At 36.3% G+C, this 22,917-nt stretch overlaps 1 protein-coding gene across 4 annotated transcripts in view; it reads right to left on the bottom strand.

Annotated features, from left to right (window-relative positions):
• Positions 1 to 3,907: 3,907 nt before the first annotated feature.
• The window catches only part of FNBP1L (formin binding protein 1 like), a 132,023-nt gene continuing 113,013 nt past the window's right edge, over positions 3,908 to 22,917 (bottom strand). For 2 of the 4 annotated variants that reach the window (XM_037826613.1, XM_037826615.1), the window contains exons 11-16: positions 22,181 to 22,195; positions 19,840 to 19,949; positions 11,638 to 11,770; positions 11,153 to 11,247; positions 9,072 to 9,220; positions 3,908 to 7,673 (exon numbers count right to left, since the gene is read on the bottom strand). In XM_037826613.1, coding sequence (XP_037682541.1) covers positions 7,495 to 7,673; positions 9,072 to 9,220; positions 11,153 to 11,247; positions 11,638 to 11,770; positions 19,840 to 19,949; positions 22,181 to 22,195 — 681 coding nt within the window. In that variant the 3' untranslated portion in view covers positions 3,908 to 7,494. The remainder of the gene's footprint in view (positions 7,674 to 9,071; positions 9,221 to 11,152; positions 11,248 to 11,637; positions 11,771 to 19,839; positions 19,950 to 22,180; positions 22,196 to 22,917) is intronic. The other 2 variants (XM_037826614.1, XM_037826616.1) reach the window with 2 other exon arrangements.

The following is a 22,917-nucleotide window of genomic DNA, read 5'->3' on the forward strand; positions in this document are numbered from 1 at the left end:
GAAGAGGCAATGCAAATGGTAAATAAACATGAAAAGATGCTCAACTTCCCCAATAATTAAAGGAAAGCAAATTAATATTACAATGAGATGCTATTTTATACCCACTGAATTGACAAAAAATTGAAAGTCTGACTCCAAAATGTTTACCAGGATATGGAGCACAAGTAACTCTTATACACAGCCTGTAGAAGTATAAAAGTATTAAAATCATTTTGGGGAAAAGATGTGGCATTATCTTTTAAAAGTGAAGATAAGTGTAACCCACAACCTAGCAACTCCACTCCACTATTAGAGAAACCCTTGTGTAAGTAAATATGCATGTGGATAGCGGTAACAGCACAGTTTTATACCAGCAAAAAGCTGGAGACAGCCCAAATGTCCGTCAACAGGATAGATAAACTGTGTGTGTGTGTGTGTGTGTGTGTGTGTGTGTGTGTGTGTGTGTGTGTGTGTGTATAATGGAATACTATACACAGTAAAATAAACTATGCATAAACATAAGACAAATCTTAGAAACAATGACGAGTGAAAAAAGCAAGTCTCAGAAGACAGCATGCAACATTCAAAAAATTTTAACAAGTGGGATGATCCCAAACCAATGTGCAAGTCAACAAATAGCCCTTTTATTCTTAAAAAAAAAAAAAACTACAAAACTTTATCCAGTGATAAAAGTTGTAACACAAATCATCAATTACTAATAATCTCTAAATTATTTGTATAAACAAATGGTTGGATTGGTATAATCTTTTGTTTGCTATGGCTGTTACCAGCTAAATGATGCGCCACAAACCATTCCAATGATTTTTCCCATTAAAATTAACAGTCATTAGTTTATTAACGAGCTACCTACCTCAAGAGGGTAACCATGTAGCTGATCCCCATCTCACCTCTCTGGCACAGAATTTATGTGCTGGTTGCATGCCAAGAGCCAGTGGCAGGAGTTCCCAGCTACAGGAAGCCGAGTGGAGAAAAGGGAAGAAGTGGGAAGTAAGATAGGTGGTATTGCTGATCTTGGTTGCCAGAACTGGGAACTTGGGTTTTTCGTGTGTCTTGCTCCACACCCAAGATTGTGGACCCCACACAGGCCAACCAGGAAACAACCAGCCCTGGCTGGTAAGATAGCGATTGGTTGGATGCCAGTTACAATTCAGAACAAAGGCAGAAGAGAGAATAAAAAGAAACTAAGAGAGTGTTCTCAGGGCTCCTGCTGGCCCTGAGAAAAAACTGTTTGGTCTGCCAAGGCAAGTGAAGGAAAGGTGGGCTTGTGGAGGTGGCCAGAGCAGGCTAACGTGATACTCTAATGTCTGGAGACCAGCCAAGGGAGGAGGGGGAAGAACATAGCAGAAGTTGTGCTATCATGTGCTGGAGACCACACTCTTCTCGATATGAAACAGAGTTCAAGTGGAGTCCCTCTCCTCACACCTCTTCAGAATACACAAGGAAAGCCACTCCCACCAAGGGAATAAGTTGTCAAATAGAGCAAAACTTAAAAAGAAACCATCAAAGGGGACATTTCTGCATTATGAAGGAGCTATGCGCCAAACAACTCCATCTGCCCATGTTCCCTTCCAGTCTCCTCAACTGCTACTAGAGCTTAGACTTCCCCCCACCCCTTTTGGGGAGGGTTAGACACATTTTTGAAGGATGAACAAAGTAGATCTTCCTCAGCTTGGTTTCTCAGGCCCCTCTCTCACCCAAGAGCTTATGATACCAGAGTAAGAGTCCCCAACACAGAAACAGTAAAGTGAATCTAAAGTAAGCCCTTCAGATTTGTCCCCATTGACCAAACCACAAATACTTTCGTATTACATAGTGTCATGTGTAGTTTCTGGGATAAACAGCATTAACTGGAACTTACTAGTTTTGCTACTTTTTTGGAGTTACTATTTACCAGCTAGTATGGAAATAATTCAGTATTTAACATTCAATCTGGCTGTTTCAGTGTGTATGGGCTATATATCAGCCCTGCCCACACGGAGTATAACACCATCTTTACAGACTGAAAAACGAAAAGCGAATTAGGTTAAGAAAAGATACCCATGTGATAAAACTGAGAAGAAAAATAACAAACATAAAATTCAGGATAATGGTTACACTGTGAGGAGAAGGAGATGGTAATTTTCTTACTTCTTAAGTTGGGTGATAGATTTATGTTTATTACAGTTCATAGCATATACATATTTTCTTTTCCACTTAATTTTACATAAAATAATCCCACCTCTTCTCACATAACAAGGTCTTAGTCACCCATGTATTTACTTTTTAACCTAAAGACAGCCTATATAGTCATCCTTACTGAATTATTTCACATTGTTTTAGGCCTAGTGCCTAAAACAGACCACCGAGAAACTTTTGTAATATCAGCTGTAATTATTAACATGGCTTCTAGTTTTCCACCTAAGTCACATCATTGTTTGAACAGAAAAAGACTGAGGTTAGGAGCCCTGGAATGTTCCACAAGAAACTCTCCTCCAGGATGATATTTTGAATTTACTAAATCAGTTGCTGCAAGCTATTTTCCACAACAATGCTGTCTACTCACAAAAAAGAATGGGAAATCTTATCAAATACCGAAATCAAGACATTGCATTTCTAGAGTTCTCAAATTGGACCTAAAAAAAAAAAAAAAAAAAAAAATGAGACTAAATTGATATGACTTACTCTTAGGAACCCAAGTCAGTTCTCCATCACATTTCCCCCTAAAATGCTGACAAAATTATCTATACATTTAACCCAAGTCAGTTCTCCATCACATTTCCCCCTAAATGGTGATAAAATTATCTATACATTTAAAGTTCTCATTAAATGTCCCTGAATTTACTCTTCAAAATTTATGTTTGCTCACCCCCCAATCTTTCGGCACCTCTTATATTTTCTATAATGTCTTAAGATTATTGTGAGTGACTCAACTCAAAATATATATGATCATTGAGCTCACTGAAATCTCTTTGGTGTTTCTTTAGCCTTTGTTCACTAACTAAACTAATAACTTCTTTGCGAAGAAAATCTATCCTTTACAACAAGTCTGAAGATCCTATTCCTTTTGATAATATTGTTATAAGGAGGCTATATTTCCCTAACTAGTAAGCATTTGACATTCCTGATCTTAGTTCAGATAGGAAAAGTCTTTTTCATTGTTTTGAGCTTTTTGGGGGTGTGTTTAAGCATCTGTTCATCTGGCGCTATAACATTTGAAACTATTTTCCTGCTATTTTCATTGTTTTGTGTGTTCCTACTTCCAAGGGTGACATGGATTTCTAAATTCATATCTTAACAATTTGCATCTCAATAACTGCAATTCTTCATTGTTCAGGACCCACACACCCTGAGTTTTATTCCCTTTTGGGTTTCTAAGTTTCTAGTCAGAGTTTCACATTTGCCTTCTTAAAAAGCTGAATCTCCTAAAATTACACCTCCTAAAGTGACAGATATGACACTAATTAAGGCAAATGTTCTCTTTTCATGCTTTGAAATGCCAGGAAGACACGATGCTCTCTCCTGACTCATCAGAAATTCAAAAGTAAGTACAGGAAATGCTGGCCAGTTGAGTGGTGGCTGGATCAGGGTACATGGTACAGGAACAGTCCTTATGGATGCAGAGGATAAGATGGTGCAAAAGCAAAGTTTCTGCACCATAGCTAATGTAGAACAAAGCTAAAAAATCCAAATTATTACATGAAATTTAAAGAAATAGTTTCCTTTTCCTTAAGGAAAGCTTGAGAGAAACTAAAACTAGAATAGAAATTCCAAAACTACTTTGCAAAAAACAGTTGCCCAACACAGATGTTTCCACTTTTGTAACTTGTCACCTATATGGTACAACTGCAATCTAGCACATTCAAGATCAAAATCATTACATCTCTTTAGTTCACATAGCACCAAGAGATAACACACTATACGCCTTAACTGACCATGAAAAGATTGTTTTATTCCATGAAAATATTCTCAACAGAGAACACTATCTTAAACAAAGCATTTACCATTAAGAAATCGACATGTGCACAAAAAAGAGTAAAAATTACTGAAAAAGCAAAGATTTCTTTTGGACAATTCACATGTTCACAATTTAAGAGTGATTTAAGAATAATTTAAACTATGCAAGTAAAACTGTCTTTTCTATTGTAATAACTCAAATACAGGTTGCACTATTCCACACAAAGGAACTTGCCTCCTACGGAAACAAATCCTGCTTTTATCAAAACAAACAGCTGCTTGAAAAGAACAGTTAGTCCTTACAAGAAAGCCTTAAACTTTGCCCTCTGTGGCTGTTAGCCAAAAAAACACACGCACTTCAGGCTTTATACAGAAGACAAACAGCCAGATCACACTTCCTCCTCACTGCTAATCTTTAAAATAAAAATAGCACTGGATTTTAAAACTACTTCATGTAGTCTGTCATTACTGAATAATGTCACATTACATAAATAACCCTGTTAAGAGATTCAAAACCTAAACTTTATAGTCTACTAGCCTCAAAGGTAATACACTATATGTTAGCTGTCTAATAGTGGTGTACTTGATCTTATGAAGGCATTAACATTCACACAGTTGTCATTTGGTTTTAGTGTAACTGGTAGTGTGATTCAAATAACATTGGGAAAAAGTTATTAAAGCAGTCCCACAGCTTCTAAAATATTGCTTAAAATCCAAGAATACACAGACCAATTCACATTCCCTTTCTCCCCTCAAAACAATAAAGAACCAAATTAATGAAGGTTCAATGGTACAAATACCTCCCGCCCCCACCCATCTCCCTATTACAATATCACTAAGAAATCAGTTAAGATACAAGTCATTAACAGAATCACAGGTGCGAGGCAGGACAACATGAGCAATAGGGGCACTAGGGACAATTATATTTACAAATAAACATACAGAAATTTCCATTTTACAAGTAAAAGTGCACGTAGATAATTACAAAGTTTCACTAAATTTTATCTGGTTCAAACAAAAGCATCACTTGGACACAAACTACCAAGGTAATAATCAAATGAGAACTTCATAACCCCAAATTAAAAGACAATGAGGGGGTCCATAAAATTTCTCTTAAAAACACTGAGTAAAGTAAAACAGACTCGGACAGGTCTTTAGCTTGATGCATAAATTGGAAGATGCACCATTATACATGGTAGAGCTCTAACAGCCACCTACCAAGGCTACATCGGCAGCTGCAGCAGTACTGCAGAGTTAAAGGAGGTCGCACTGAGCTGACACACAAAGCCCTTTGTGGGATACTGTAGTGGTAGTGTTGGCAATCAACAGATTTAGGCACTCTAGTTTAAGGCAGCATTAGAATGGAAGCAGCTGACTTTTGAAAACAGTTCTTTGTCTTGAGGTGGTATCTTCCGTGTCTATGATGCCAGGATTTCAGTGCTGACTATAGATTCTTCCCAGACTGAGGTGCTGAAGATGTATCATGTTTCAAAGAGTTCCTTCAACTGGGCTGTAGGCTAGAGCAGAGATGTTTTCTTTTTCTTATGATAAATACTTCAGGTTCACAGACTACTTCTTCATAATGCCAAAACTGGAATTTTTGCAGTGGGGAAGTTATATAGCAGCATACACAAATACTAGGATGGAAACATTAGTGCTGGAGATGTTTGACAAAGTGATTTGCACTAAATATGTAAAACAAAACAAAGGCATTGACAAGAACAAGGGATTATAAAGACATGCCTGAAAAATTCTAGTCCGATCACTCTAGACATGCAACAGAGGCTGTTAAGCAAACACAGAGGTGGCACACTCAGACACTGACAAATGGCAAGGATTTTAACAGACAATGAATGGTCTAAAAGCCAATTAGCACAGAGCTGGGATAGAGCCAGTCCTGTTGGGACAGCCACATGTAAGACAAATTTAACAACAGCTCTGCATTTTTTTTCTAAGTTGGACATCAGTAACATAAACGAAGGTCAGCCATTGTTGGCTTCTCTTTTGTGTGAATAACTGTGAACTAGGAATTTAAGGATTGGTATTACAAATATTTTCTTAAATGATGTATGAAAATGCTAATGAAGTTAGTAAAAATAATCATGTCTGCATGCACTCATGCAACTTGCTTCTCTCACTGTCTCTTTGAGCCTGACAACTCTAAAACCCTCCCCCCAAAAGCAGCTGCATGTAACCTCCTTCAACATCTTGCCCATTTCCTCAGAAACCCTCTTCAGGAACCTGCAGTCCAGGAGGAAAAAGAAAAGAACAATTACTGAAGACCTTCGGTAAGACCAAAACAGGTGTTTCAGTTTAAAGCGTCTGTCCCAGTCTCTACTCATTTTCTAGTCAGCTACTGAAAACACCAGAAAAAAATTTGGAATATGAGCAAAATTTAAGAACAGTCTCTTAATTGCTTCCTCGCTTTATTTCCTTTTTATTTCTCCACACAACTAACTTAGGAAGTGACCACACAATTAGCACTGCACAATCCTTGTGGAAAGCTAGTGGAATTGATTGTACAGTATTTCCAACAAATTCTTGTTGAAATTAATTAGTAAAAAATAACCTATCCTAATAATTGATGATTCGGCTAAAATGTGAAAATGTCCTAAAATAGTGGCACAGATATCTTCCCCAATCCAGTTTGTCAAAAAAGTTGTTTACCTTTAAAAAACAAACATTCGCCAGTACCTTCCCTCCATTCAAGAGTTCCTCTTAGTCGATTTACAATCTATTTTATTATGCACAACTGCTAAATGTTAATTAGCACTAAAGTGATTATTTCCCAAAAGACATTTTCAAGATGAAACATAGAAACATAAGATTAATTTGGAAGGAAGCTTGTACGCTATTGAAAATTACTAGCAAGCCTGAAAATATTTTCAGGTTTCAAAAGAAAGCTGCTTTATTTATATAAGAGCTAGACCAAGTCAATTTATGTTGCAGGTCTCTTGATTAGTCTACTACTTAAATAGTTTATGTGCTAGATGTTTGTTCTCTTCCTTTAGAACACCAAAGTTAAAGATTGGAAGGCAAATGGAAATTATATTATTATTATTTTACCCAATCAGACAGCAATTAATTTTATTCCTGGAAACTGAAGCTACAAATTCGAACTCCTAGAACAAACCACTCTTTTGGGAGTCAGTCTTCTATAGCATTTCAGAGCAGTTTCACAAATTTTAATTCACTACAGTTACCATGTTTTTTGAAGCAAAGGTTGAAAAAGGCTTTCTATGTATTCCTACCCAATAGATCAAATTCTATGATTTATAAGGCAGAGAAACACAAATCCTTCACACAGACTTAAGCAGGACATAGAGCAATAGGCATCAATTAAGCTTCACACCAACATCACTCAAACGGTCAAGCATCATGAGAACATTTTCTTGTGGTAATATTCGTATCTCTAAGAGCAAATCTACACTCTGCTCACATAGTGAACAATACACCTTGGATGTCCTTTGAGCTTTCTTATTTTTTTCCAACATGTTGGATGTGTTTTCATTTTATGTTATCCTTCCTATATCACACACAGCACAAAGCTGCCTGGTTAGTTTAGATATAAGTTACTGCACCTTTACTGTTTTTCTCTAGAGTTACATCTATGTATGATGTGGGAACGTAGCCTTCTTCGCCATTCTGTCTCCGAGCTCTTGTCCATCCATCACCTTTGTCCTCCTCAATAATGTATAGAACTTCACCTTCTTTCATTGCCAGAGTACCTTCATTATGTCCTAAATGAGAATTTTCATAGCTCAAGCATAATTTAAGCACAGCAGTAATTTGAATAAAAGTTACAAATACAACACAGAAAATAACATGAAGAACTATTAGACTTCAAAGTACCTGGAACCAGGAGCCTAAAAGACTCTCATTAGCAACAACATCTCTATGGTGCTTTATAGTTTATCCAACACTTTCATATACACTATCTCATTTGAGTTGCACAATAACTCTTTGAGGCTGGCATTAATATAACCCTCATGTAACAGATGAAGTAAATGAGCCACAGTGACATTATATGCCTTGACAAGGTATTCTGACTACTATTTCACTACTCCAAAAACACCTTTCTCAAATTTGAGTGGTGGCATTATCCAGAAAATTTGTGAGGTAGGGGTTAGAAGAATAGTCAAAAGACAGCAAGAGGGCGGGAAGAAAGAAGGAAAGAATATGGTTCGAAGAGCGCAGAGAGAAAAATAAGAGTTCAATTCTGATGATGGTAGAAGCGAAATGGTCATGGCCACAAAGCACAAATTTCCTTCAAGATCTCATCAGCATCAGGGACACACTTTGTCCCCAACCCCAACCACTACCAACCTGCTTAGCAGTTAACAATTTGTATAACTGAATCTTCATTCAACATCTGCCTTACGGCAAGACCTTGTATAATTTACTTTCTCAGAATGAGGAGTTACTAAAAACTTGACTCAATTTAAAAACCAATACAATGGATAGGTGGGGAAGGATCTTAAATTATATACCATTTTACAATGTATTTGTGAATATGTTACTCTGTTCTTCTGTGAGTAGAGGAAAAGGAATTTTCACAGTTCAGGGGATGGAAGGGTAGCTAAAATGTGCAGCAGAGAGCCACAAGGCCTTACTCCCCTCACAGGGTTTATACTCCAAAGGATTGCATAGCCAGAATCTACCACATTCTTTCCCTCCCTCACCTCCAAGATGAGTCAAGACATGGTGGGGATATTCAGCTGTGCCACCCATCCTGCACCTGTCTCTCAATTCAGGAAGCTTTAAGGAAGGTCATGCTTCCAGCATCCCACTTACAGGTTTGGGCTACAAGCTCAAGCTGCTTAACTTTGTTAGGTACGTGTAGTCATTAGTATGATCTCTGGGGGAAATACTGTATCAACCAAAGCTGATAATTAAATAATAATTTGTTTAGGACACTGACAAGTTAGGTAATTTTCTTTCAACTGCATAAATGGAAGAAAAACAGAATTCTCTATATTTGTAATACAGTGAAAACAAAAGTATTCATTCTACTAATGAACTGGGATTATATTTTGCTGAGAATAAATTATTTAACCAAAGACATAAATGTGAGTTAATTATGTGTTTAGACTTTAAAACCCAATTTTATCATATACAATATATTAAGAAAACCATACCATCAAAAGGGTAGATAGCTTTGCAATGCCCAATAGCAGGCAAGGGATCATCATCTTCAAATTCATCATCAAACTCATTGTGGTGACTGTGTTGTTGGGGTGGTCCTCGGACTTCCTGGTTTGCATCATCAGTGTAACTTCCCTCAGGACTACAAGACATAAAATTATCTCTGATCAAGTATTACACACATGAAACTCCACAAGTTGATCTCCTCAGGATCAAATCAGAGAACTGAATATCAATGACACAGTTCTGTATTAAGCCCTTTATTCTTAAATTTTGACTATATAAATTGCTTCTAATACAAAATGTTTCTTTGCTTAATTTCCTGAAACAAAAAATGTTCTAGGCACACAGCATAGATTCAGTAAATACTTCTCAATATCACTAGGTCCATAGATAAAAGGAAAAAATGTAGTGGGCAGTTGTCTTTTTATTATCCAGGATTCATTTCCCCTTCTTTAGCAAGTAAACCCTAAAATTCTTTAGCGGAACCACCCCAGACCCATGTTCAGTTTACAGGCTTCAGGTGAGGTTGTTTCTCCAGAGGGGTCATGAGAGCATAGCACATGTATAGCTGGAGTGAACAGTTCACAAATAGGCCTGCAACCCAATCAGATATAAGAGAAGCAGAGAGACTTTTGCACAGGACTACTGGAAGAGAAGCCTACTTGCTTTGCCACTGGACTTGAACCTGGAAGAATATGAGCCTAGACCTTTGGAAGATCACCATATAGAGCCTTAAAAAGAAGCCAATCATATGAAGCCTTAAAATAAGGCAGAGCTGTAAGGTGGAGAGAAACTGAGTCTTGAGGATATCATCTGAGCTCCTAGCTCAAGTTCTTCCTGAAATCAGCCAATAAAATCTCATTTTAGTTTAAGCCAATGTGGGTTGAGTATTCATCTGTCACTGTAAAGAAAAAGAATCCTACCTACCGTAAGAAGTAAAGTTAATTTCCAAGTAATCATGTTAACAGGGAAGTTAGTAACCAAAAAAACCCAAAAGAACAGGTAATGCACAGGCATTTTATTTTTCTCAGAACATTTTAAATCAAAGAGAAATGGCGTTAATAATTCTGTTAACTAATCAAGTGACTAAATAAGATCTTAATAATGGAAATATCTACAGGATTAGATTTAATAACGCTTTCAGTAAGCCTAAAAGCCATATTCTAAATATCATGTGCCACAGAGATTAGATTCTTTTAATCTTGGTTTTCTCTAATAACAAAAATTAGTATATTTCTGGGTATCTCTTGATACATTGAAGATTTGAACTCATACCAAAAAGAGACAATGGGAAAGGAGAGAAGGAGAAGGAGGAATTAACATCTGTCAAGTTATTAACATTTGTCAAGCTATTGTCAGGTGCTATACTACGTGCTTTATGTACATTAATTCATTTATTACTAACAGCCCTGTATAATGGGTAGTTTAATCTCAATTTCACATTTTTAGGAAACTGAGACTTAGGGAGCATTAGAAATGAAGTTACTCAAGTCACACTGTAATTAAGTATAATAAACCAAGATTTCACAAATTCTCTAAGGTGAACCTCTCAAATTCTTCTCTAAGGTGACTTTATTGTTAGGAAAATTTTTTAAAAGATACACTGAAAGGGAAATGTCATAAGCGGTATGAAAACATGGGAACTTTAGCAGGGTGCCTTTGGGAAACACTGATCCAAATAAAATTTTTTTTCCTTCACAGAACTTTGAAGAATTTGACAGTGAAATTTTTCTTCAGCATAAACCATTCAATTCGAGCTAAATCTGAAGAAAGGCTTCCCATGCCTGAGGAGCCTGTGTCTCCCAACCGCAGCTCTGAGAATTGCCTACATTCCTACATCGGTTTTTGTATGCAAGACAATTAGAATTGAACAGCAATATAAAAGAATTTCATACTTCACCTGCAGCTACTGTTAAAGAAACAGAAAACTACTTAGGTTCAAAAGACTGAGGTTATTAAAAGCTAAACTTGTTAAATTAGGGAGGAAGAAAAAAGAACTATGTAAAGAAAAGACAAAGGAATGAGCAAAGTTCAGGAATAGAAGAAATACAAATAAAATGTAAAAAATGACCTTTCTCGTCCCTGAGTTACAAGATGATTTATGTCACTGCTATGTCTTCTGTCTCCTCTCCCACCTGTTTTACCTTCAACTTCAGAGAGCCAAGCCTTAGGAAAAAAAAATAAGCAAAACAACTGAGCTTAATAAATATTTTTAAAAGCTCTTAAAATTTATCTACATTTAAGATGTGCTTTGAATTTTTATAATTATCTAATTCTTGGAGAAGGGGAACCTTTATTCCAACTTGGCCAGTGATAAACTTCACAGCTGGTAACAAAATAGCACAAATGTTTAGTTATATAAAGGCTTAAATTTTTTAATAATTTTCAATGAGGGATTAATTCTAAAGATTATATATCATAATAATACCTTACTTCAACATCATGAACTATAAAATTAAATAAATATTTGAATATAATTCTAGCAAAACCAATCTATCAAATGAAATTTATGAGAATAAATTTATCTTATAGACAACTGCCAAAAAATAAATCTACCTCATTCTTGTGGATTTCCATTCGCAGTCGGTCAATGTTATTCATGGTCTCTGCTAATTTCGGCTGCAAACTCCCTGGATCCCCCATTTGTGGATTTTTTTCATACACATCTTTCATTTTGTTGAGTGCATCTCTGAAGAAGAGGGAAAAACCACAGCATTAAATATTTACTTCAAATGTTCCAATTTAAAAGTTTCATTTTATTTTGGGGAGTCACATGCAGCCATAGCCCTGTAAAGACATCTTCAAATCCTAATCCACAGTCCTGTGGGTATGAAGCCATTTGTAAATAGGACCTTTGAAGATGTTACTAGCTAAAATGTGGACAAACAGAATGAGGGCAGGCCTTAATCCAATATGGCTGAAGTCTTCATAAGCAAGGGAAATTGGACACAGAAGCAAGGCACCAGAGGAGGATACAGGAAGGGACAGATAGCCATGTGACAGAGGGTTGCCAATAAGCCACCACCAGAACACTACAGACTGTGAAAAAAGCACAGTCTTGATTTGGACTTCTACCTTTCAAAACTGTGAACCAATAAATTCCTGTTGTTAAAGCCAACCAGTTTGTAGTATATGTCATAGCAGCCCTGGCAAACTAAGACACAGCCTAATCTTAAATGCAGTCATAACTCCAAGTTTAGTCAAACATTACCTCATTAAAGAGAATATGCAAAAAGCTGATAATATATACAGAGTTAGTGATTTATGAAAACAGACCTTTTCCTAAATGAGATTACATATATCCTATATATACAACAGGTTTAATCAAGGGCTGGAAGAATATTCCTCAATTTTCTTAAATGCACCAAATCCCAAATCGAACTCATTATATTCCTACGCAGCCACACTATCCCACAGTGTTTCCTCTCTCAGTTCACAGCATCGTCATCCTCCTACTCATCTATGCTAGAAATAGGAATGCCATCTTTAACTTGCCCCTCTCCCATTAAATTCAATCATTCACCAGTTCCTCTCAACCCCTTTCCTCTTCTCTAATCACATTACAATAGGTTATGCTTCCAACAGTTCTCCTTGACTCTCTCTAACCTGTGACGCTATTGACAAACACTCCTTAATACTCTTTTCCTCCTAGGCCTCCTGGAGGTTACATTTTCTTTCTCCTTCTCTTCACCTTTCTGCTTTCTTGAAATCTCCCTCACTGACCCCTCCTCCTCCCTGTTCAATCTTCAAATGCAAATTACACAAAATGACTAACGTTTCTCCCTCACCTCATCCTGTAATACTCTTTGAGGATGATCTCCTACTGTTTAAGTATTATCTTCAGATGATTCTCAAATATGCATCTTCAGTCCTCCTCTCCTAAGTTCTAGTTTCACATTTCTAAAATCCAACTGGACACTTCCATATGGATTTTTCACCCATTTCAAAAATCAACCTTAAATAAAACCATTATCTTTGCCTCAAATTTATTTTGGTATCAGTTTCAATGAAGTCTTTCCCTACTCACTCTCCTGAACTACAAATCTGCTTTTTGACTCCTCCACTTTTCTCTTTTCAGACAATGAAGAAGTCTGACCCAGTTTGCCTTTGAAATGCTTCTCTTATTTTTTCCTCTTTTCTAATCTCATGGCTATGCCCTAATTTCAACCCTCATCATCTCCCACCCAGATTATTATATAAATACCCTAACTGGTCTCCTTGCCTCCAATCTCTTTCCCATTCAACCTACTCTTCATATAGTTTTCAATTTCCTTTCTTTAGAATACAGAGCTTTTGATACACCGCTACTCAATAACTTCAGGCGAAGCCCAATGCTTACAGAACTACAAAGAAAAGCATTCAAGACTTTTCATAATTCAGCCTATACCTTTCCATCATCTCCTGCCATTCCACTCAATAAAATTTCTAATTCAAACTCCCCAGGTTAGAGCTAATTCCAAGCCATGGCAAGAACATTCACATTTCTGGACCTCTACCCTTGTTTCTCCCTCTTTCTTGAATGTTCCTATCCCTGCCCGCCCCCCCACCTTCTTATCTAATGGCAAATTTCTATTCTCTCATCAAGGTAAACTTCCAATGCTATGCAGACAAACCACGCAGTGTTTAGATGTCAACTCTGGCATTTACTGGCTGCATAATCTTTAGACAAATTATGTATTTATTCAGTACTCAGTTTCCTTGTCTGTAAAATAGAAAAACCATCTTGAGGGCTATTTAGAAGAATTCAATGACATAATATAATGCCTAGCTCAGTGCCTAATGGTTAATAATCCCTCACTGCACATTAGTAGCCTATACCACTGCCCTCCCCATTCCCTCACCCCTCTAGCAGCTGTCTTCCTTAATTAGTCCAGTAAGAATTCATCACTCATTTCCTAGGTTCCCCTATTAGCAGCCATCACAGTCTAGCTGTATGACAATCAGCTGTCTGTAAGTCTTATCTTCCCCAACTAGAATGTGAACCTGTTAGGATCATCCACTACCTTTTATTCATTTTTGTATCTTCTATGAGTCCTGACACACTCAATTACCTATGGTAAGCACCAAATATTAGATTAAATGTTATAATTTTCCAGAGATTATTTACATGTTGCTCTAAGAAATATTTTAACATTTAAAAATTGTTTATACTAATACTGCAATATTCAATTTAAGATTAAGCATCCATCACATCTGATGCACAGTAATTCTCAACATCAAAACTGCTATTATTCATGCTAGATTTTAAACCCAATTTTATTCTCAGTGTAAATGGAGACAGAAAGTTACCAATCCACTGTAGTAAACTTTGGTTCACCTTAAGTAGCTCTTTTACATCCATTAAAAAAAAAACTAAAGGAACTTCTTGTTAAAAATGAAAAAAATTAAAGCTAGGAGTGAACAAAATAGAAGCTATAAGTAATTAAGCACTGTTTCTAACACTTTTTGCTACAACCACAATAAATGTAGCTGGGGGCAAGATGGCGGCATAGAGAGGTGTGGAATTTGGTTAGCCCTCTAGAGCAACAAGTAAATAGCCAGGAACAACTGCTAGGGGACATGCATGATTGTCCACACATTGTACACTAGTCAGGAATGCGTGGAACGGCTGAGATCTCAGCATAAAAACTAAAACCGCACAGCCGACGCCCCTCCCCCCACCGGCATGGCAGGCCAAGTTACAAAACTTGGCTGTGGGAGAAAGAAGCAGTTCTTGCTGGGAGCAAGGGAATGTAGCTCAACCAAACTTCAATTGTGGCTTTAATTAAAAATATCTGGACTACTGAATACAAGCTACAAGCACAGATAAGCCCTGAGTAAGCAGAAATCTGAATTTCCTCCCAGCAGAGAGGAGGCAGGGTTGAAGAAAAAAAGATACATAACTAAATAAAAACAGAGGCTTGTGGAGATGACTGAGTTCAGAATATTGGAAAACAGCTGTGTCCCAAGAAAGGGGACACAGAACTGGGTACAAACATTGGTCAACCAGCGAAAATAAGGGGCTAGGCACTGGCTCTGAAAAGGGGCTTTTGCTCTTTTTCCTTTTTTTTCTCTCATTCTAAGCAGATCATCAGAAAAAGCCTCAGGCATTTTCAGTTGTCAGCATTGACCCAGGCAAGGGGGGGCGGAGTTAAAACAGACAAAGGAGGAATTCAAGTACAGAAGATAACTCCCTGGAGGATATATCTTCCCTAAAGAAAGGGAGGTGGGGCCCAGCTCAAGTGGCTGCCCTCCCTCAGAGAACTCAGACCCCAGGGCTGGGGGTGGGGGGGGTGGGGAGGGGCAGACCCAGGAATAACTTAAGCTTGGCTTCTGACACCCTTGGCCCCTGGCCAGCACAGGGTCCACTGTGAATTAAAGGGACTGCACCTCTTTATGCTGGTAGAGAGCTGCAGGCTGACAAGTGCTAACTGCTGGGCAGGATACGAAAAGCACCAAGTCTAGAGGCCCTCACGGGAAAGTCAGAAAACCTGCACCTCAGGGAAACTTGATACTGATTACACCTTCCTACTGAGACCTGGGCCCCTCTGGTCTGGGAAAATCTGATTGGGGTAATCAAAAAAACCAGATGCCTAGACAACAAAAGATTTTGAGTCACTTTAGGAAAAACAAAGAAATGGCCCAAAGGAACAAACCTACAATTCAACTGAGATGCAGGAATTGAAACAACTAACTAAAGATCTTCAAACAAATATGCTAAGTCAACACAAAAATCAAATAAACGAGTTGAGGGAAGAGATGGCAAAAGAGATGAAGTATATAAAGAAGATATTGGGCGAACGAAAGGAAGAACTCAAAAGCACGAAAAAACAATTGGCAAAACCTATGGGAATGAAAGGCATAACATAGATGAAAAAACACAATGGAAACACACAACAGCAGATTTGAACAGGGAGAAGAAAAGATGTATGAACTGGATGATGGGACATCTGAAATCCTACACACAAAAGAACAGGTAGGGAAAAAAATGGAAAAATATGAGCAACATCTTAGGCAACTGAATGATAACATAAAGTGCAGGAATGTGTCATAGGTGTCCCAGAAGGAGAAGAGAAGAGAAAAGGGGCAGAAACAATAATGGAGGAAATAATCACTGAAAATTTCCCATCTCTTATGAAAGACATAAAATTACATATCCAAGAAGTGCAGCGTACCCCAAACAGAATAGATCCGAATAGACCTACGCCAAGACACTTACTAATAAGATTGTCTAATTTAAAGCATCAAGAGAAGACCGATCCATCATATATAAGGGAAGCTAGATAAGACTATGTGAGGATTTCTCAGTAGAAACCAAGGAGGCAAGAAGGTAGTGGTATGATACATCTAAGATACTGAAAGAGAAAAACTGCCAACCAAGAATCCTATATCTGGCAAAACTGTCCTTCAAAAATGAGGGCGACTTTAAAATATTCTCAAACAGACACTGAGAGAGTTTGTGAACAAGGTATCTGCTTTACAGGAAATACTGAAGGGAGCACTACAGACAGATAGGAAAAGACAGGAGACAGGTTTGGAGCGCAGTATTGGGTGATGGTAGGACAATAATGCAAGTACACTGAACAAAGATGACTGTGAGTACGGTTGCAAGAGGAAGGTTAGGGGCATGTAGGACACCAGAAGGAAAGATAGAAGATAAAGACTGAAACTGCATAACTTAGTAATACTTGGAGTGGTCAATGATTGTAATTAAATGTATAAATACGTTTTTACATGAGAGAGAACAAATGAATGTCAACTTTGCAAGGTGTTAAAAATAGGGTGATATTGAGGGAAAAACACAATCAACGCAAACTCAAGTTTATAGGTAACAGTAACATTGTAATATGCTTCCACTAATTGTAACAAAGGCAATATGCCAAAGTTAAATATCTCTAAGAGGGGGATATTAGGGAGGGTTATGTGATTCTTCGTGTTGTTGTAGTTGTCTGACTTTTCTACTGTATTTCATTTTTTCTTTTGTTGCTTTTTAGTTGTCACCTTTTTTCTTTCTTTTTTTATTTTTACTTTTTTCGCCTCTTCCTCTTTCTTTGTGGAAGAAATGGAAATGTCTTTATATAGATAATGTTGGTGAATGCATAACTGTGATTTTACAGGGTACCACTGACTTGTTTACTTAGGATGGAATGTTTGGATGTGAATAAAACCATCTAAAAAATAAACAGAGGGATACAAGTGCTGGAGAAAATGTGGAGAAAGGGATATACCTAATCACCATTGGTGGGGAAGTAGAATGGTGCAGCCCATCTAGAGGTCAACATGGTGGTTCCACAAGAAGCTAAGCATGGGGTTGACATATGGTCCTGCAACTTGATTATTGGTTATATTCTTGGAAGAACTGAAATGAGGGAAATGAAGGGACATTTGCACAGGGGGGGTTTATGACGTCAGTATTCACGATTTGCAGTGGATGGAGGTAACCTAAGGGTATACTGACTGATGAATGGAATGGTGAACTGTGAATGGAATATTGAGCTGCTACAAGATGGAGAGAAGTTGTGAGGTGAATGGACACTGAGGACAGTATGTTGAGTAAACCAAACCAGAAATAAAAAGAAAAATATTATAATGCCTCACTAATATGGACTAAATATAATGTCAAACTCTGAGAACTGAGTCTGAGAGCATAGGTTATCAAGGGAAGGCTTACTGTAAAGGTTCCTAGATTGTAAGCTCTTATATGTATTCCTAAGTTGTAATAGTTATTTCTAAACTCTGAGATGCTGAGCTCTTTGTGTTATAACCTGGTCTGTCCCTGGAATTTTGGGTTATCTGTGTGACACCTGAGACTAAGAGCCACAGTCTGGCAGCTATGAATGTCAACATTGCCCCATAAAGCAAATGTTAAAGAGCCTGAAAAAAAGAGATCAGACTTCAATGAGAGATATGAACAAAATGGACTTGGTTAGGACTAAGGTAAATCAGACTGAAGGGTAAAGAATGATACTGATGGCGTTTTTGAAGCTTCAGCTTCTGTGTGGGACCAAAGAGGTGTTTATTAGGTGCAAAATCTGTATTTTCTGGTAACACATTACATAATTTGACTTGTACGGTCAGTTTACTGAAACAACATAATTACATGAAGCATCAATTGGAAAGTGAGGTCTGGTTGATTTGTGCAGGTTAGTATGAAGCCCCAAATCATCCCAGGATAATTCTGGCAGGGAATAAAAATGTATTTGCAAAGTCTGGGGGAAAATGTTGAAATATTAAATTTCCCCACCTGGGGAATTAATGATATTCTCACAAGCATTGGGGACTAATAAATTAGAAGGCTGAGCCCTTGATCTTGGGGCTTGCCCTTACGAAGTTTGTTACTGCCAGGGAGAGGCTAAGCCTACTTAAAATTGTGCCTAAGAGTCACCCCCTAGAGTACTTCTTTTGTTGCTCAGATGTGGCCTTTCTCTCTAAGCCAACTCTGCAGGGTAAACTCACTGCCCTCCACGCTATGTGGAAAGTTGACTCCCAGGAGTGTGGATCTCCCTGGCAACGTGGGACATGACTTGAGGGGATGAGCTTGACCCTGGCATTGTGGGACTGAGAAGGCTTTCTTGGACCAAAAGGGGAAAGTGAAATGAAGCAAGATAAAGTTCCAATGACTAAGAGCTCTCAAATAGAGTCGAGAGGTCATTCTGGAGGTTATTCTTATGGATTGTACAGATATCCCTTTTTAGTTTTTGGTGTGTTGGAATGGCTGGAAGGAAATACCAGAAACTGTTGAACTGCAACCCAAAGGCCTTAATTCTTGAAGATGATTGTGTAACTATATATCATACACTGTGTGACTGTGTGATTGTGAAAACTTTGTGGCTCCCACTCCTGTTACACAGTGTATGGACAGATGAATAGAAAAACAAGGACAAAAAGTAAATGAATAGGGAGGGATGGGGGGGATGGGATGTAATAGGGAGGGATGGGGGGGATGGGATGTTTTGAGTGTTCTTTTTCATTAAACTTTTATTCTTATTCTTTTTTGTGTATTGTAATGAAAATGTTCAAAAATTGAATGTGGTGATTAATGCACAACTATATAATGGTGCTGTGAACAACTGATTGTACACCAGGGATGACTGTATGGTATGTGAATATATCTCAATAAAACTGAATTTTTAAAAAATGTAGCCTCAGGTTGCTATTTAAAATTTATCAAAATATACGAGGTAGTTACGTGTAGGTGAAAACTATTCTTGCTAATCAAACATCAGGCTATTTTGTCAACCTGTGAAAGGCATAAATATATTCTAAAAGCATCCAATAAAAAATCTGCAAACAAAGAAATTCTCTAACACTTCATTTTTACCTATGACAGGGCAAAGTTTTCAAAGTTTAAAAGTGTATTTTATTTGAAAGCTGTCACCTTTTTGTGTGTTTTGTATTTCACAATAGGGAGGTGACTGAGGCTGCGGTACTGTAACTCATGGCAGGTATGGAGATTTCCTGTATAACTGCTTGTTGAGTCATACTTTGAGGGATATTATTTTTTTGTATGTATGTTGTATTTCACAGTGGGGAAGTGACTGAAGGTGTGGAACTATAATCCATGATCTGAGGTTTGCTCTCTAAAAACTTGCTAAAGTGCATTTGTAAAGTTGTCACTTATATTTATGTGTTATATGCTACATTAAAAAAAATGATTAAAAAAAGTGTATTTTCTCCTCAAGATATTTCAATAGGATGTATCATTTTTAATCATTTAAACTTATTTAAAGTCGACCCTGAAAGGAATAATAATGGTAGGAGGACTTAAAGAAAAAATACTTCTGATCTGATTCTTTTTGTAGTTCTCTGTTAAGCTCATCAATGCGCTGCTGTAGTTTTTTGCGTCTCTGTTCTGGTGGCAGATGACTGAAATCTTCTAGAGCCGGGCCCTGAAAAGAGAGTCCAAATCATTATAGAAGGCATTTTAGGGAAATTTTATTTTTAAAATATGCCTACTATAAAACAAGAATATATACCAGTTTTAAGTTTAAGTTCAATAATTTAGCCCCAAATAACTCCTTAGTTAAAAAAACACCCAACTGAAAAGATAACTGTGTTTATGTTAAATAAAACATACTATATTGAAGAAAGAGCTCAAATTTCAGTCATTTTATAAAACTGTGAAACAGAATAGGTAAAAATATCACCAGGTATTGATAACTGTTATTACATCATTTTCATGTCTTGGCAGAGTTAAAAATGAATACATATATATCTTCTTATAGCAACAATGACAACATGGAAACACATAACATTTCTCATCTATACAATTTGTTATTTTATATACAACACATTGACACATTCCAAAATCAAACCCACTGGACCATGATGATATTCAGAATGTTACAAATGTTCAAACTGAAAAATGAAGTTGATATAATTCAGTTAAGGAAGCAGGTTACCTCTACCTCATAAATGCAATCTAATTAATGAAATAGTTTAATATTACATAGTCTTTGAATGATTAGATTTAGTAAACTTTTTTTCAGAATCAAAACATACCTCATTATTAAAAAAATAAAAGGTAGAACTATCACTGAGTGAAATGTTAAGTAGAAATTATGAGAATAGACATGGAGTCTATTTTAACTATCCTTTTGTACAACCAAATAACATTTCAGCTGCTCCAGAAAGAAAGCTATGACCCAAAGAAAGAAAATCTTTCTTTAGAAAGGATGGTTGACTTGTGGAATTTTTTAATGCTTTGATATTCAACCAAATACATAATTTAAGTAAAAGTGCTAGTATTTAGATGTAAAATTCTGACTTAAATGATGTATTTTCCCTCTTAAATGCTATTTTAATTCCTGTCACTATAGCTATGTCATTAAGAGATTACTCAGCAGAACAATAGCAACTATTGATTCCATATAATACAAATTTTTATTTAAGTAACTTTTCATATGTTCCAAAAATTTATGACATTTATATTTCTTTTTCAAAATGGTAATTTTTTTAAATGCAGACTGAGTTTTTAAAGTGTCACTGAACTGAGCCCCTAAAACAAATATATATGGGCATTCTTTTTATTCGAGCCACTGATGCCTATAATGTATGCTAAATAGCTTTTTTTTTTTTTTTTTTTTTTTTTTAAATCATCTACAGGATATCTCACTTAAGTTTAAAACAGAAAATTCATTTTAGGATAAGTATAATCAAATGTAACATTTAATTAATAACGGCATCCCTAGAATCTTTCCCCAGGAGCCTACACTTTATGGACATTCGACAAACCTGCCTAAAAGAAGCAGGGCATCCTGTCTAAGCGGCTTTCATGTTTTCATCTCCTAGTCGCCAATATTAAGAATCTGTCAATCAACCGAATCTGACTTAAATAAATGAACAGCAGAGTTTCCTATTCAGGTGCCTTTAAAATTTAGTGGTCAATTCCCAATATAAGTTGTCAGATTTACTCGAATTTGGGCCACTGGTTTTGAGAACTTTTGCAATATATGCCAAAGACAAAACTTCTAATTTATATTTTTAAAAATATTCCTAAAAAATTTGAAAAGTGATCTAACAAAATAAAAAAACGTATTTCATTATGTTTTTGATAATATAATAAACTCACAATTACTTACAAGTAAACCACCCAGATTTCCACTTACCCTTATCAAACTTTATTCTCAAATTTATTAACAGATAACCTTAAGAAGTTGCATTTCTAATATCCCATTTTGACATTATAACCTATTCTTAAAGGACATGAGAACTAAACTCACTCTACTTTCTATGGATACAATGAAGCCCTCTAAGGCATTTAACAACTTCTCCTACTACAAGGGAATTGATTTATAAAAGGCCCAATTGCAACAGTCTGAAAAAGAGTGGTCTGTTTTGCAAAAATGAGAAACTATTCAAAGCACCCAATAATTTTTTGGGTCAGGTCATCATAATTTAGTTCCATTAATTTGTTTGAAATAAATACATCAAGAAACATTTCAAACACACACACACACACAAACACACAAGGTTTTTAGATAATCTGTGCTACTCCCTTCAAATATCGGGAAAAAAAAACTCTTACTTTTCAGAAAATTTAATGATCCTTGTGATAAACTAAAAATCAAATTCATATACTCTTTTTTGCACAGTATACAGATCAGCACATAAGGCTTACCATCTTCACCGACCACTGAATAGTTCAATGGAAAACAGAAAGAAATGGTAAATTATTCACAGGGAACCATAATACAGAAAATGCAATACCTATACTTTTTTTTTTACTAATATGAAAATATATCATGTACATTTCACAATCCATACAATTATGCCAGAAAAACAATTTAAAGCACATTTTGGGAAAGTAAATTACTTGCAGGAAAAAAAAGCATACACTGATGATAATGGGCAGATATTTTCTAAATTTAGCTAATTAAAACTCAAAAGTAAACAGTTTTCATTCCATCAGTATTTACTCATTCCTTTTAAAGAGAATTCACTGATACAGATCTTCATTCTCAAAATACTAATATTTGAAAAGTTGAATGTAAAAAATCTAATATTAGCCATTTAAAATGAAATCTCACGTGAAATATATAAAAAAAGGAATACTTTTTCCAATGCATTAGACAAAACAACAGTATCTCAATTTATATAGTTCAAATACTGTTTTGAATTTAAATATGTCATGGATAGGTGAGGGAAACATGTCTACTTTAGTTTTTAAGGTGCTTCTTTAATGCACTGACACATGAAAAAACATCATTATCAAAGTAATAAATGAACTACCTAGATTTAAGTTTCCCATACATATTTTCTAACAGACACAAAGAAATAAATTGGATTTTGCTTTGAAATTATATTGTTTTTGTTTTTATTCTTAAAATCCATGTGCTCAAAAAGCAATGCTAAAAA

This window comes from Choloepus didactylus, chromosome 2 (genome assembly GCF_015220235.1).
Source record: "Choloepus didactylus isolate mChoDid1 chromosome 2, mChoDid1.pri, whole genome shotgun sequence".
NCBI lineage: Eukaryota > Metazoa > Chordata > Mammalia > Pilosa > Megalonychidae > Choloepus > Choloepus didactylus.